The sequence below is a fragment of the Manis javanica genome, unplaced genomic scaffold (genome assembly GCF_040802235.1).
Source record: "Manis javanica isolate MJ-LG unplaced genomic scaffold, MJ_LKY HiC_scaffold_25, whole genome shotgun sequence".
NCBI classification, from domain to species: domain Eukaryota; kingdom Metazoa; phylum Chordata; class Mammalia; order Pholidota; family Manidae; genus Manis; species Manis javanica.
The window spans coordinates 1,118,181-1,136,031 of record NW_027332171.1 but is presented as its reverse complement, the minus strand read 5'-3'; the positions used below and the strand labels follow the sequence as shown (position 1 = coordinate 1,136,031).

Genomic DNA, 17,851 nt, shown 5'->3' with positions numbered 1-17,851 from the left:
ATGTATTTCAATTAAAAATGTAAAAATAAATTTTAAAAAGGACATGTACTAGATACCAAAAGGGAAAACAAAGGATAAGAGAGTGAGGTAGGGCAGGGACATAAGACAAGTATCCTGCCTATGATGAAAAATGCTAAGCTATAAACACTTTAGTAAGAACAAGAGGGCCTCCACCTTGAGGCCCAGATTCTGTTCTAAAAACAGAGCACTGAGAAGTAAGATTCCTAACATATTCTTTGCTAATCAGCCAACAGCCCACCTTACAGGCAGGGCAAGTAGGCCTAAGTGATATGGTTCCACTACTTGAGGGTGACCACTATCTTGGAAAAGAACAGGATCAATAAATAATAAATCCTTGTGTTAAGTTTATTTAGCAGAATTAGCTGGAAGACTGATACGAGAGGAGAGGAGACATGGTGTCTCTCACCAGAGATAAGCATCTTGAGACCACAAGTCAAGCCAGTGCCCAAAAAGCCCCCTCTGCCCTTTGCCCCATTCTTGGAAGCCTAAAAGACATAATCACCAACCTTTCAGCACCCCTCCTCTCTGAGGACACCCGCACTTTAAGTGCATACTTTTAAATAAAGCTTTCTCGTGGCTGAAATTACTGCATTTTGTCTCTTTGCCTGTTCTCTGCTTCCTGCAAGGCAGCTGCCGTTCCCTGCTGCTCTCGCTTTAATGAATTCCTTCCTTACCTATACTCATCTGACCTGTTTGAAAATTCTTTCTGGTCCAGAGTCAAGAACCCTCCCTGTCCAGTTGAGGTTTCACCTGGTGTGCAGGGAGAGACCTCCCCAGACGCAGCTGCCCGGCAAAAAGAGCAATGGTGACTTATGCCAAATTGTAATTGTAAAATAAATGCCAAAGTTGTAACTGTGGCTTGTCTGCCTCTCAGCTCAATGGTGCCAGCCATCTCATCTGCCAACAGTGAAGGGAGGGGCTGCCACATCCACTTGATAAAAGTTCCAAGCCGTGCCAGAATAAAGAAGGCTAGAGTCTCCATCAAAGGTGCTTAACTGCTTAAACAGAAAAATCTCATGCATGGCTTTCTGTTGAAAAGCTATCAGGGATGGCACATATGATGAAAAACAATTCCAGAAGCTTCAGAGATCTGAAAGCCACAGACACCAGAAGTGTTAAACAGAGAAGGAATATCTGCTTTGCCTTCTGGTAAAAATAGGTACTGCAAGAAAAAAAAATGGGCATCTAGTCAGTACAGATGATAAAGCAAACTATAAGTAACATCTGCAATAGGATTCATGAAAAGAGTCAAGGAAAGATTGGACAGGTAAGTGTGTTGAGATGCAGGGCTTCTCAGAACCCACCTCTTTTTTATTAGGCTCAAGGGCACTTCCCAGCTGCATCTCAGCCCCAGATGGGAGTCTTATTTTCAATTGTATTGCAGACTGAAGCTCAAGTTGAATGGCAAGAGGGTCCCTGCCAGGCTACTCCTTAACTTACAATTGTTACAAAATGAACTGAGTTTTAGTGTATGTCTGATATAGGGACTTCCTCCCTCTGATCTATATAGGTCAATAATTTTGCTCCTTAAATATTTCTTAAGATGAAAACAACCAAGCCTCTCCTTGCACGAGAAAATGGTTTCATTAGAACAAGAATATACCATACAACATCAACATGATGCCTTCCACATGCCAGTTTTTCTATTTATGTTAACATTTAAAAACAATCTGACATTGTGGTTCTATTTCAGAACTTTGTTCTGAGAGAGAGAGATAAAGCCTCTGTTCTCCATGAGGTCTCTCTGCTTCCACATGCCTGTTTATTTCTGGAGTGTGGTCCCACCAAAGTGTGTGGCTTGTCTGCCTTTCAACTCGAAGGTGCCAGCCATCTCATCTGCCAACACCAAAAAGAGGGGCTGCCGCATCCATTTGATAAAAGTTCCATGCTGTGCCAGCAAGAGCCTGCTATGGCTATTTCTTTGCTTGTAGGTAAAAGGGGGACTCTCAACCCTGGCCAGATCCAAAAGCAATACTGCACATAGATCTTGGACAGCATTAGAAGGGGAGGAGGCCTGAGAAGAGTAGGGATGGAATAAAAGCAGCAAAGGTCACATATAAACAGTTAGTTTCTCTTCCTCCAGTTATTTAGGAGACTCACCAAGAATTCAGGAATGGTTTTCATAGATCAAGCTGATGAGAGAATGCTGGGATACAGGGAAATCTCCTTATTGGCAAGACAGTCAGGCTGTCCCTGCTCCACAAAAGGTCAGGGAAATTCAGATCAGTTATCTGGACACAAGGAAGTAAATGCAACTGTTTCATTTGTATGGATGATCACAGAATAGGCAAGTTCTAGGTTTGTCTAGGTTTAACACTAGATGAGAGTATTAATCTTTGGGGAAAAATGTTTAAAATCTCATCTGAGCCCATTTAATGCATCAGTCACTAATTCCTGAGTATGCAAGTGAGAGAGTGAGTGAGTGTGTGCGTGTGTGTGTGTGTGTGTAGTCATATATACCTACCAAAAAATGTAGGTGGTATATATGGGTAATAACCAGGTTTCTGAAAACTAAAAATTAAACCACAAAAGCAGGTCATAATAGACAAGTAATTGTGTAACAGAAGCAGTTTAGAGACAAGATATTTCTTAGATCAAAAGAAGGAAAAACAATCCATTCATCAGTCTGTAAATAATATATTGATTAGAAGGGAAGATGGTCACTTAGAAGAGAGGAAAATGAATGCGAGAGAGAAGAACTGGTAGTGCCCTGGCCCAGGGCCTCAGCCCGTCTGGACTCTGTAGCTAAGCACACCAGGCACTCATAAACATTACCCACTTTGCTTTAATTCCTTTCTCTCCAAATATGCTTTTGACTGTAATTTGTTTTCCATGAGGTTTTCTCCACAAGAGAGAATTGTGCCACACGCACAAGTACAAGCTTGGCCGTTTTGTTCTCCACCGAAAACTAAAAATAGCATTCTGGCTTATGCAGCTAGCTGTTCCGAGCTTGGTTAACTTCAACCCATCCATCTGGCAGAGGTTTCTGGAGGTTGCAAAGATGAATGACACACCCTGGAGTGTGGTAATTTTACTACAGTGACTTCATCTCCTGGAGAAAGCTGTACCTCATCTGCTTCAAATAGCTATAAAATGCCTGATTCTTTTAGTGCCAAAAATATTATTTAATGTATGTCTGTTCATATGCCCCATAATAAATGAAATATTTGGGAATGTCTTTTATTTAACTTGTGGCTTACCATAAACCCCGGATCGTTTTGCTTTATTGAAGTCTGATGACCAATCCTACCTTATGCAGTAGATGTAATGATTATTAATGAATGAGCATTACTTTTTCCTTCATATTTGTACAAACTTCAAAAGTACCTTATATCTTCTCAATGCAAAGACAAAATTTCCACTATTGGCAAACATATATGTGGTCAAATAAGAGAGATTTTTATAAAGACCTTATATTCAGAACCAGTTTATAGTGTATGATAACAGACCAGTGACAGTTCCACATAATTTCAAAGCATGAGACATATTATTTAGTTATTTGTTTTGTTCCAAAGACTTTTGGCGTTAGGAGAATTTAAGACCACTAGCTATTAAGGGTAAATTGAGGGATAGGAGCCCCGTGAACTAGAGTATACATAAAGGAAGGTGGAGATGAAAATGGCTATAAGCGGAAAGGGAGGCGGCCAGGTAGCTGACAGTTGGCACATAGCAGCATTTCCAGGTGTGGCCACTTCTATAAACTTGAGTTCTTTCGTTTTTCCCTAAGGACTGTTTCCTTTATGCAAAAGCAGCACCAGAGGGGAGAGGTGTGGGTGTGCCTCTGGACTGAGGCTATTAGGTCCCAATTTGAGTCAACATTCCAAAGCTATTTAATTTGTATCTTTTTGGCAGAGCAACCTGGATTTCTCTTGATTTATACAAAACTGACTAATAATAATGCCTAACTGGCTAATAATATGGGCTGACATTTACTAAATATTACCATATACCAGGCACTGGGGTAGGTCCTTTTCATGCGTAGTCTCACTTAATTGTTGTATCAATTCTATGAGGTAGATGCAGTTACTATCCTCCTTTTACAGATGAGAAGAATAGACATAAGTAACTTGTACAAGGTCACATATGCACAAAATGGCAGATGAAATTAATAAATAATCACAGGTCTGGTGACTTAAGAATACTGAACAAACACTCTTAACCACTCTTGGCTATAGTCTCTATAGACCCACTTTCCAGAGCATCAGAGCCATTACAAAGATCACATTTTCTGCCAAACTAAGACAATTTCTTCCATTCCTTTGGCTCAGATGGTGATAAATCATTATAGAATAATAATATGAACATAATAATAATTAATAATAACAGTAATAAAACATTAAAATATAAAATGTGTATTATATTTAGTAACATATATCCTACATTATAATATATAATTTATATAAATATATACAAATAAAAATAACATTAAAATATAATAATAATACCACCACCTCTTGAACATTTGCTATTATGACATGATGCACTATTCTAAGTGTTTACATATATTAACTCACTTAATTCTTTATAATAACCCTATGCATAATGTCCCTATTTTACAATTATTGCCCCTATTTTACTATTATTGCCCCTGTTTTACAAATGAGGAACTAAGGCACATAGACCCCCAAGTAACTTGCTTGGACACACAGGCAGATAATTATTTACTCATTTGCCACCTATTCAAGAAGGACCACAGCTGACTAACTTTATTCCAGTCCTTTACTGTAAGTTCAAGGACACATAGGTTCTGAGAAAATGTGGAAAATCACTCTCTTCAATTCCTGGGCTAAATTCTCCTCTAGAATGTATCACAAATTTGGTTTTCACCCCAGAAGCTTTCACCCCAAAGGGAGGTGTGTTCCTCTTCTATGGATTCGCAAGAAACTTTGATTATTGTTTAGAAAGCTGTTACTTTGGACATAAATGACAAATCCTGGAGTTTGTTTTAATCATTTTAGTGGCCACTTTTCGTGGAACTGACTGACTCAGGCATGATGCATGAGGTTGTCCCATTTGTTCCCTAATCAGTTTTCGGTCAGTCTCTTTCCTACCAAACGCATCTAAGGAGTCAGCTCCATGCCCCCTGTTAGTCCCAGTGACTCACCACAGCCATAGTTTCCCAACAGAGGAGGGTGTCTGCCTTGTGGTGCTCACACGCCCTAAAGGAAGCCTGTTAGAACCTCACAAGAGGAGAAGACAAGTACTTTTAGAAAGAGTGTCCTCCTCCTCAGGCTATTATGCTATATGTTCCTATCCTACCTTAAGGATCACCCCCCCCTGGCATGCTGGACTACCATTTCTTCACTGTTTTCCTCCTACAGCCACAAACTATTTTGATATTACAGGTTGTTCAGTCTTCGCCATGGTGAAGTTTTCTGCTAAACTGAGCATTTATCATCTCAATTTACACACTGCTATTCATTCTAGCAACCAGTAATAACCCAACTGTTTTCCAATAACAAAAGATAAACCCTTTAGGGGAATATTGGAAAAGGGGAAAACACATCCTGGCCAACAGAAATCATTATGTAGATCACCAAGTCCAAAACTACGTAAAAGTCCGCACAATTAGCCCAGCTCACAGCTTCACTGTAAAAACCTAGCTTGTCAACAATTAGCTCAGGGTCAGAAAATCAGAATGCCTGTGAGAAAGCGCATGATCCCTTTCCACAACTTTTCTCAGGGCATTTTTAATCTCCTTATTCCTAAAACTATAGATGATGGGATTTACCATAGGGATCACAAAAGCATAGAATATGGACACCACCTTGTCCTGGTTTAGGGAGTAGCTGGAACTTGGTCGCATGTACATGAAGAAACCGGAACCGTAGAAGAGGGTCACAGCAGTCAGGTGAGAGGTACAGGTGCTGAAGGCCTTGGTCCTGCTTTTAGCTGAGCCCATCTTCAGGACAGCAGCCACAATGTAACCGTAAGACATGAGGATCACAAAGACAGAGACCACCCCAACAGCAACGCCCACCGTGAAGTTCACCACCTGGCTGGTGAAGGTATCAGAGCACGACAGAACCAGGACTGGAGGAAGGTCACAGAAGAAGTGGTTGATGGTGTTGGGCCCACAGAAGTCATGCTGATAGACAGAGTATGTTTCAATCAAAGAACTGAGGAATCCCCCCACATAGGCCCCAGCCACCATCTTCACACAAAGCGCATGGGATATGAGGGCTGTGTAGAGCAAGGGGTTGCAGATGGCTACGTACCGGTCATACGCCATGGCTGCCAAAAGAAAGCATTCAGTCAGCCCCATTCCACAGAACACAAAGTACTGCGTGGCACAGCCAACAAAGGAGATGGTTTTCTGCTCTGTGAGGATGTCCGAGAGCATTTTGGGGGCTGTGGAGGTCACATAGCAGATGTCTAGGAAGGACAGGTTACTGAGGAAGAAGTACATGGGTGTGTGGAGGTGGGAGTCCATCCTGATGAGGGTAATGAGGCTCAGGTTCCAGGCTAGGGTCAGGAGGTAAATCCCCAGAAATGACACAAAAAGGAAAATCTTCATTTGTGGATGATCTGAAAATCCCAGGAGGATGAATTTTGTCACAATTGTGTTGTTCTTTCCTATAGCCATAGGCCACTTCCTGCATACAGGAAGGAGGCAATCTTGTGATCAGTTAGATTTTGGTGGTTCTTTTATGAGTGGATATTTCTTGGGAGATCATACAAACAGCTGATACCAAGCTAACATTCTAGATCCAGCCACTATTAGGCAAAGTCTTCTTGGAGGAAGTCAGCCTATGATAAATCTCTTGGTACTATTTGAAATCTGTATATCGTGTATCTTGTTGACGGGAAGAGAATCAGTCTAATAAAGTAGAGAGTCACTGGGAGTCAGTAATCTAAATTTTGTCCCCTGCACCATCCCTAACTCCCTGGGGCCTGTGTAGAAGTCACTTCACCTCTTTAGATCTTCATTTTCTCAACTGAGAAATGGGAGGGTTGAATCAGATGAGTCTCAAGGTTGCTTTGGACTTGGGTTTCTTACAGCTTTTTAGACTTTTTGATGAAAATATAAACTCAGGTTAACAATAAAGTTTGGAATTCTTTATATTTCATACACTTATAATTAATATGAGATTCCACAAAAGGAGCCAAATACAGCAGGCTATAATATTTGACATATTCCATTGTGAGGGAGGAAGTCCAACCCAAAATAAAAATGATCCATTCTTTTAAGTAGTAAAACTAAGAAATATATATATAATACATAACATAGAAATGTATGTATTTATAATTTTTATATGCAATACATATGTTATATACACCTAAAGGCTTGCTTAAACTAGAAATTTTTTTCTCACTATAAAATAAGGTTTTATACAAATCACCTCATAAAATGCATAAAAAGATCAAAATATGGACTAACCCACTAAGAACCATTTGGGATATGAACATACCTCTATGGGGGGAAGGGGAGCAATGTCAACAATGACTGAAATTGGGTTAGCCATGGTGGTCAAAACAAGTAGAAACCATTATTTCCTAAGCAAGGAAAGCTGCAGACAGTTAGATATTTAAGTATAACATTTAAGGATAGGCAAGGGACAACTTTAATGTCATCAGGCCAGATTAGATTATCATTTCTAAGACATGAGGTAAGCCCATGCATATTTTACATTAAGAAAGGCAGGCTGGGCACTGACATAAGATCAAAATGGGGAGATACAGAAGGGTGTAAAAAGGCAGAAAGTACCCTAGGGAAGACTCAGTAGTAAAATTGAAGTTGCTGGTATTTTATCATTTTATGGAATTTGATTCCCCATGCATGTTTGCAATCAACTGCGACGACTATCTGATTGTGTTTATCATTCATCATATTAATAACTGTTCTACATGTAAATCAAAACCACAATGAGTTATCACTTCATACCTGTTAGGATGGCTGTCACTAAAAAGACACAGATAACAAGTGTAGAGAAAAGGGGGCCCCCATACACTGTTAGGTGGTATGTAAACTGGTACAGCCACTATGGAAAATTTTATGGAGGTTTCTCAAAAAAATTAAAAATAGAGCTACCAATGTGATCCAGCAATCCCACTTCTAGGTATGTATCCAGAGGAAATGAAATCACTATCTTGCAGAGATATCTATACCCTGTGTTCATCACAGCATTATTCACAATAGCCAAGGTATAGAAACAACCTAAATATCCATCCATGGATGAATGGAAAAAGAAAATGTGGGAAGATAGGTAATGGTATATTATTCAGCAATTGAAAAGGAGGATATCTGTCATTTGCAACAATATGGATGAACTTGAAGGACATTATGCTAAGCGAAACATGCCAGACACAGAAAGGCAAATTCGGCGTGATCTCACTTATATGTGAATCTGAAAAAGTCACTCATAAAAATAGAGTAGAATGGTGTTTGCCAGGGGCTGGGGTGGGAGCAGCTGTGGGGAGGAATGGGAAGGTGTTGGTCAAAGGGGATAAAGTTTCACTTATTCAGGATAAGTAAGTTCTGGGTATCTAATGAATACATGGTGACAAGCATTAACATTACTGTATTGCATATTTGAGGTTTTCTAAGAGAATAGCTCTTAAATTACCTTCTCACCACAAACACATGCACACACACACACAGTAACTATGTAGAGGTGACAAAGTTATTTAGCTAGATTCTGGTGATCTTTTCACAGTGTATGCATATATATAAAAATATCAAGTCTTACACCTTAAATATATGTGATTTCTGTATGTTAACAGTGTCTCAATAAAGTTGCCAAAGTAAAATTTTAAAATACTGCTCCTAGCTTTGTGTTTTCTGAGAATTTTAAATCTCCCCACAATCAGTCACTAATTGAGCAGCCAGAACTAAGAACCAAGACTACTCTTCACTATGACATGAATCAACTAATCCTACCACAGAGGAAATAAGATGTTTCTTTTTGTTTTGGTGTGTCTAGCCTTAATGAATTTTTCCCTTCCAGGAAGTAAGCTACTCAAAGGCAGGCAAGGAGTTCTGTCTGTTCTTTTCATTGACCTGAGCCCCTAGAAAAGTGTCTAGAACATAGGTATATTTCTGTGGGTTGAATGAATTTCTATTTGTTGAATGAATGAATTTTTTTCTCTACTTATCCACAGACCTTAGCAGTGTTTGACTTAACTTACAGTGAGTGTTCGATTATAATAATGTAACATGTAATATATGATATGATCTCATGCACTTACTTAGGGCTTTTGAGTACCAAGCACTGTTCTAAAGACTTGATTTATGTTAACTCATTTAATCCTCCCTGGCTGAGGGTGGTGTTACTCTGCCCCTTTTGCAGATAAAATGTGGAACAGGATGTAAGTTTATCTGTCATTTGTTAGGTAAATGAGGTGGGACCAAAGGAGCTGGACTTACTGAATCACTTCAAGCAGAAGTGTCCTGAGATCTCATGCAACAGGAGAAGAATCCTTGGTTGCTTTGTTCCAATAATATCTGCAAACTTCAATTCATCTGCATTTCCCACAGCTCTCTGCTGGTTTCTGGTTTAGTCAACATTTTATACTTTGGCCTCATGCAAATAGTAATATCTGCTTCTGGAATCTCTTTATTGCCTTAATTACCAAGGTAATAAATACTTCTTGGTTACCAAGGGCTTAAAATGGCCTTTGGGAGTTCATTATTTTAATGGACAGGCGTAGCCATGCTCTTCCTCCACGTGGCTGTCCTGTCACTTACTCCTGGGTCCCAAGTAAAAGCCAAAAGCCAATCATCACAGCCAAACATTTCTGAGCACAAATTGTCATCTGGGACTATGGGGAAAGGGGCCGACCGTCCATCGCCAGAGTCTTATGTACTGTCCCTGCCTCAGTCTCCTCTGAGCTTTCCCTGATTTGGGTCCAGGAAGACTTCCTTTCCAGTGCCTAACAAAGAGAAATCACTCCATGAATGTTCACTAATAACATCGTTAAGTCTGCCTCTTGGGTCCTGACCCACAGCTTTCTTTTCTATCTGACATTTTATTGTGATGAAAACAGGTCCTCTACTCTTTAATATCTGCATGCTACTCCCAGCACTGCCACCACCAGGATGTGTGGTGGGAGAGTCAAATTAGCTCCTCTCCACCCCCACAGGGTCTGAGAAAATTGTGGGCTCTCTCTCCAAGGACCCCTCAAATTCTGAAAGTCTGAAATTTTGAGACACTCAATTCCTGTTTCTTGAAACTTTTTCTCCAGGAATAAAGTTTATAAAAAGGAGTTAATCTGTGGAGATGGAGTTAGCAATCCTTAGCCTGAAAATAATTAATTAAATGCCAGAAACATCTTCAACTCAAAGGAGTATAGTTACTAACAGTCCTGACACACAAAGTAACAGGCTGAATTTAGGGAGTGGGGACAGGGAAGTAACAAACTGAGATCTTTGAAAGTAAATGAAGTGACTCCCAAAATAGACAACAAAGAAGAGAAGCAAGATGGTTCTTCCCAAAGAGAAGCATCCTTAGGATTGGGGAGACCCTGACCCTCAAGATCCTGGCTGGGAAAGTCAAGCCCAACTAATGATAAATGAGTTTTGATACTGAATTAAGACCCAGGATAGTTTAGATTATGATCTATACATTGTTTTAGGATTAGAAAAGCCTGATAAAAAAGGATGGTCATAAATTCCACCTGTCATCCCAACTCTGATGATAGAGATAATGATTATCTACAAAGTAAGACTGAGAAGCTCAAGAACAAAGAGCAAATTATAAATTAGCAATGTCTGCACTGACAGGAGAATGCAGAGTGCGGACACAGGGTATTTGTCCATCTATTCTAAAAGAAATTTAAGAATGAGGAAACTTGCCTTCCTAAACTCACCTGGATATAACCATAAACTTTCCACACTCTTATTTTAAAATATCGAATTTCAAATATGATTAAATTTAAGAATTCAGGAGTTTAAGCAAATATCAACAAGCATGAAAACAAATAGCACCAAAAAGCAAGTAAACTATAGAATTTTAGATGTTTAAGAGACTTTTCTTTGAGATTCAATTCAAAATTTATCTCAGTAAGATTCTGTGTATCTCAGCATTTGTTTGCTGGCAGCTTCTCTTAAAATATGATTTGCCTTCACATTTGGTTAGCCTTTAGCATAGCTGTTTTAATGAGGTTATGAACTGTTTCGAAGGAAACCCAGAGAAAAACCCAGAGGCGTTTAGCTATAAAACAGGATCTTGATTCTCAAACTTGAGTTTGAAAAGTTACCTCAGCTTGTAGCTCTTCGACTGGTGATGAGTAAAAATGACAATCTGATACAGATCCCAAGTCTTTCCACCAGGATTTCCAAATAAAGATAAAGTACAAGATAAAAGTACATTTAACGGTTTTACAGGTCTTTCTTTTAAATATCTCAGCAAGTACTAAGCTACACATCCTAGAACCCAAGTTCCAATTCCCACTCTGCTGCGGGAGATTAGACTCTTGACCTCTCTGGGCCTCAGTTTTTGTTTCTGAAACAAAAGAGCTGAAGTTGAAGAGCTCCAAGAACCCACACAGCAGGATTATAGCTGAGCAGACTCTATTAACAGACCATTTTCTGTGCAGAGATGCCCACTAGCAGAGACCCTCCTGTGGACTTTTACTGCCCCCTGGTGGAAATGTGCCTAAACTGTAGGGTCAGTTTTAAGAGGTGACCTTTGGAAACTAAAATCCAGAAGATAACCCTCCCAGCGCTGTGATAACTGATCATCCTCAAACACACCACATGCCTACCACCAAGCGCTAGGTTCTAGACACTGTGCCATGCGCTCCTCAAGTACCTGAATTCCGTGCTATCATGCAGTTCCGTGCTGGGAAAACCAGACCAGACACGTGGGCAACTTACAGAACATACTGAAAATGATGAGTAACACTAATCAAATATATTTAGATAAGAGGGGTGTAACTGAGAGGAGGTAGGTCACGAGTTCACATTCACGGTACAATTTTAAACAAACGAGATTTTTTAATTCTTAAAAAGAGGCATTGTGACATACTGGAAGAGCAGGCTGGGGGAGCGGTCATCACAGGTGGAGAATAATAATTAGCGATGTTAACGCGTAGCATGGGTCTCACAAGCCGGCCCGTTTTTATTTGTCTGGTCTTGGGCACCTCAACCGATTGCACATAACTTCTTCCTCCATCTGTAAGATTCAACTAAATGTAACAACACTGTAAAGTGGTGTGAGGATCATCTATAAACCTATGTGAAAACCATTATATGAGAACTATTCATATGAGAATAGTTATCATTTTTATTTTTAAATTACCCATTTGTCTCAGAGAAACACCTCCAGCTATAATATTCTGATACCAGTGTATCAGAAATGCAAGGTAATCCATGTTATTATTGTTCCCAGGTAACTATGTTTGCATTAAATACCAGCTAACTATAGTTTTAATTAAAATGCCAGCTAATTTGGGTATAGTTTTGAAAAGACTTTCCTTTTTAGCAAATCTTAGCACTAATTCTTTTATAAACAATTACCTTTGCCATCACCATTGTTTTATTATTATTATTATTATTATTATTATGAGCTTAATATTATTATAAACTGTGAATAATGTGAACATTATACTTCTGGAAAACATTTTCTTGGAATTGGTAGGTAAGACAAACTCAAATGACTCATTAGGAAATTACAAATTGTTTCCAATATGAAATGAAATGAAATGAAAATTCTTAACCACTGATATGGCGAAAGTTGCAGCAAACGTTTTAAATAATTTTAATGTATAAAATACAATTTTCCCTATTTATCAAGGCATCTGAAGACACACAAGAGCCAAGTCCATCTTATGTATGAATTTTCTAAGAAACCTTTGAATGCCATTCTCACTAAATATCCATTGATGCAAATTTCCCTTGGGAACTCTTGAAGGGAGAATCCCAAAGGAAGAGAATCAACGTGTACTCATCTGGTTTCAGAACAATGGTGCAGCCTCAGAGAAGAAGGGTAATTCTAGAAGGAGCTACTTTTTATCACATAAGTCATCCTTCAGCCCACCCAAAGACTCATTCCTGAGTTCCCACCCAAAGGAACTAGAATAAGAACAGTGGACAGAGGGCTGACTAATGCTGAATGGAGCATTGAAAGTGCCAGTAGTTTGGGTGGCAGTAGTAATGATCCTCTGAGACAAGACATCTGCATCTTCAGTGCCAGCATCTCAGCCATCAGACAGCGGGTGCATCAGTGAGTACCATGGCAGGTGTCTGCAGGAAGCCTCTCTGTAATGCAGACAAGGAAGAAAGGAAGTGGTGGGAGACACATGGTAGCTTATCGCACAGAGGCATGTGAGACCCCCTGGTGGCCCCCAGTCCTAGAGGAATTTGAATGGATCTGGGATGAAAAGCGACTCTGGAAAATCTGTTTTGTGGCTGTTATTGGGATCATGTTTTAATCCTCCAGCAGATGTAAGCAGGAACAGTGGTGATGTAGAGCATTATTAATTTAAACTCTGAGATAAGAGGAAAAGGCAGAGCAAAATGCGTAGAGGGTAAAACCAAGGACTGGTGATGGTGAGGAAGGGGAAGTACATGAAGAAAACAACATGCCATCCTTCGTGTCCATTCTGTTCCCCCAACACACACACGCACAGAGACATGCAAATCAAAACCACATTGAGATGCCACCTCACACCTGTTAGAATAGCTTTTGTTAACAAGAAAAACAATAGCAAGTGTTGGCAAAGACACAAAGAAAAGGGAACTCCTGCGCATTGTTAGTGGGAATGCAAACTAGTGCGGCCACTGTGGAAAACTGTATGGGGAGTCCTCAAAAAATTAGAAAGTAAAACCACTATATGATCCAGCCTTAGTGAAGGGACTTCCCTTTAGCCCTCTAGGTAAACATAGTTGGGAAGGGAATTATTAGTATGCAGATCACACACATGATAAACCTACTTTAAGATTCCTATTTCCCTAAGACATTGGATTCTTTGCCTCTGAACTGAGCCGGGGAAGATCTGTCCTTTCAACCTACTGAATGCAGGCTACTGTTTAATCCAATAAACAATGTGTTACAGTCAGTCCCAGATGACTGACTTCAGGCAAATTCAAAATCCAGAGTATATAATTAAATTTTACTCAAGCTAATGTTATAGTCTATCCTTCCTGCTAACACTTTCAGAGTCCATTCTAAACACATTCTCCTGGGATTGCCCCAAAATAAATCTGAAATGCCTTCCTTGCTTGGGAGGAATAATGTCTCTTCTGAAAGGTCACATTTTGCACTTGTCCTCCCGGAGCATGCTGGGATTTGAATCCAACTGTGGCCAGGCAGCACCGAAAGATGGCTCCAGGGGCCTTGGGGTGAAGAGACATCCCTTTGCACAGCAATTGCTCCACAGGAGGTTGAGCAGGAATAGTCATTGAGCCAGGAAAAGTTGGTCTCCTCAGACAGACTAAGACGGACTATTCCCGTGGGTAAGAAGGCTCAGGGTCATGTGGGGGCTGAAGATTATCTGCCTCATCGGAACCTACTCGAAGATCCCCATTTCCATTCTCACCAGAGTTCAATATTCTCTGTTTAAGAAACAAGTGAATCAAAACTTTTCCTCTCTCTCCATCTCCAAAATAATTTTTTTATTTCTATGTGGCCCTCCATAGAATAAACTTTATACTTTATCAGAGTTTTTGTTTTTAATTTAGGGGGGGAAAGCTCTGTATCTAATGTCTCTCTCGTAGAGAAGATAGTAAGTTTCTGTGGAAAGAGAATGGATTTATGAATTGAGGGATACAATTGATCATATCAACACATTTGTGTGTAGTTGAATTCTGAAATAAATGTATGTACCATTCCTATGCAGAGTTTAGTGTCACATAGCCATGGGTGCAAATATTGGATCAATCTCTCACTAGCTGTATGATTTGATTTTGAGCTGCTTAGTTAGCTTCTCTGATTTTTAGTTTCTTCTTCTACAGATGGGGTTTTGAGGATTTAGTGAGGATTTAAGATGCATAAAGGACCTAATACAGTGCATATAGCACATAGTAGGGGCTCACTAAGGTTGAGTTCCCATCCATTTAACACACTTCAAAGCAAAGAGGTTCTATGAAGGGGTGAAAAGAGTATATATGTATTTGTACAATCCTGCTTTCTGCTACAGAGTAGGTCCCGTGAGTTGTGCTGCCATCCTGAGCCAGCTCACCACACACCGCCAGCAGGGATCTTGATCAGCGCTGGGGGACCAGGAGAGCTAGCCACTGGGATGGAGTTTAATAAGCATTGTCTTCACAGCATTTACATGAGTATATGTTCTCCATATCACCCCAGGGATCAATTAACTACAAATCCATGAAGTTTGGATGATACATTCCTTTCTCTTTCAAAAAAGACCCTCAAGGGCAAATGTAATGAAACATCTCTAGAGAGAGAGGAAAAAACTTCTCTCAAATTCAGGCCCAATACCAGCTTTGAAACACCTCCAAGATGACCCCAAATGCAGATATTAGCAGATACCTGAAGAGCTTCTTAAAGATTTCATTCTCCCTCTTCTTTTTATGTGTATTTTCCCACCACTGTTTTACCCATAAAAATACATTCTGCGCACCAAGTGGGTATTTGTGTTTTTGGTGAATAAACCAGCCTCAGGCTTGCTCTCCAAACTCATTAGCACTTGGAAGACTGGAAGCAGATATCAAAGCATGATTAGACTCCTTCTGAACCAGAACTCAAGACAGGTATCAGCCAAAGAACAAACAAACGAGAAGGAGAGGGTGAGTGCAGTCATTCATCTTTTACTTTTTGTCTTCATGTCCATACTAATATTTTACAAAGAGCACACTGTATCAGCCTACATAGATGACTAAAGAGATCTCTGGATTTTGTTTTTTCCCCATGTACTTTTTCATTCTATTGTCTTTCCCCAAATTCAGCCCCAATTTTACTGCACCTTTGATGGGTTTCCTGGACCCTGTCTGAGCCCTTGCAACCAGGAAGAGCATTAAGAGGGAATGAAAGTTCTGAAGGAATGGCTATGCCCTTGACCACAGCCCCAATTATTAGTAAGGAGTGTGAAAAGCAATGTGGATGGTCTGTAATCAGCACAGGCGTCACTGAGCAGATTTTCCAAACACTACAGAGACCTCAGCCCCTAAAACTCCCTTTCTCTTTTCTGACTGATGGCTTGACCTTTACCATTCGAATCTTAATTCTCGGATTAAAGTCTTGGCAACCTTCTGAATTCTCACCTTAGGTCGAGAGAGACTCTTTCAGTTCCACCACTCATGTGTACATTCAGGTGAAAGACAGACCTGGAAGGGCAAACCTGGAGGGCACCAGGCGGAGGCAAGGATGAGGGGAGCAGGTACACGAGGGACAGACCCCGGGAGTGGTGGGGAAATCAGGAAACCACACCGACTCGAGTCTGGCTGCCGTTCTCCTTGTCATTATTCCATTTTGTTTCTTCCCCAGCTGCATCTGTGAAGCTCGTATTAGGCAGACTTGCTTACAAAATGTAACACTTTCCTGCAGATATTTGATAACAGATGAGCTGAGTCATAAATTAACTACCCATTCCCTGAAATTCCTGGGTGTCTTCTATGCTCAAGGTACTGTGCTGGGTACTCAGTTTCACTGTATAATTATACCTTCACCATGACCTTACAGGGTCATGTTACTCACAAAGATGCAGCTCCAGCATCTACGAATCCAGGAGCCTCCAAGCTCTCCTTCTTTAGCCTGATGTTAATTATACCTGTATTATAGGACTGGACGGAGTCCAGGCTCAGACCAAACTGAGCCTCCCCAAGCTCGCTGCAAGTGAAGGAGATTTCCTTGCTCTCTGAAGGGAAGAAGCACCTACTTGTGAGCAGAGTTCAGCAACACAAAATGCTCCACACAACCCTTAAGATACCTTCTGATTAATATCCTAAGGTAAAAGTCAGGGCATCCATAGGTGAGAATAAAACTCAGGATATGCTTTCCCTCTTGCTTCAATTTTTCCAGCATCACTTTCTGTTTCTGGGGATGGGAAATTTCACCCTTAAATGTGAAAGTTCTCCCCACCGATGGCAACATTCCAAACCGATTTTTGGTTGGCCTGTCATCCCCCAGCTCATTATATTCCTCAACCTCGCTCCTCAACACTTCTTACAAACCTGCATGGCCCATCAGGAACCCCCGTTTCTGTAAGATAAGCACACCACACGAGAGGAAGTGTTTCCAAAATAAGACTCAGTTCCACAAATGATTCTTTAAGGACTACTCACTGCTGACAGCAATCACAGCCCCAGTTTATTAAGCAAACATCCTGTCTCAAGACCCAGGAGCCTTTCACATATAAGCAATCCTCAGACAACCCTGTTCAGTAGTCCCTGTTATCCCTATTTTACAAATGGAGACATTAAAATTCAGAAAAGCTAAATCAGTTGCCCAACATCCCACAGGTGGCAAGGGGCAGAGTCAGGATTGGAACCAGGCTTGTCCTGAAGCCTACCCAGATTCATAACCACCACCTTATGCCCTCCTCCCCTTCCTGCTAACCTGAATAGGTGACCCCAAATGTCTTTGGATCACATCACAGACCTCGGGTCTCTGCCTTGCCAAATGGTTGGCTCTGCACAGAATGGGGCAGGCCTCCGGCAAGGCTTTTGTTTAGATCCCAACTTTTCCATGTGGCTCCGCATCTGCACCAGATTATGCCAAACTTTGCTGCAGGCCCCTCTCTTTTCTTTAAGGGGAAAGAACCCTCTCCTGATTCTGGGAAATCTACACACCTTTCATTGATGGGTGCATCAAGTTTGGACATGGGATAAAGCTTAAAGCCATACTGACAAGACTGGGATTAGATCTCTGTAGGTCTGCACAATGACAGTATGGTGATGGCTGAAAGGCACCGCACCTCCTCTCACTCT

At 40.6% G+C, this 17,851-nt stretch overlaps 1 protein-coding gene across 1 annotated transcript; it reads right to left on the bottom strand.

Moving 5' to 3' along the window:
- Positions 1–5,635: 5,635 nt before the first annotated feature.
- LOC108403119 (olfactory receptor 5A2) lies at positions 5,636–6,607 on the bottom strand. The gene has a single exon (XM_017670056.3). The coding sequence runs from the start codon at positions 6,605–6,607 to the stop codon at positions 5,636–5,638; it is 972 nt and encodes a 323-aa protein (XP_017525545.1).
- Positions 6,608–17,851: the final 11,244 nt, after the last annotated feature.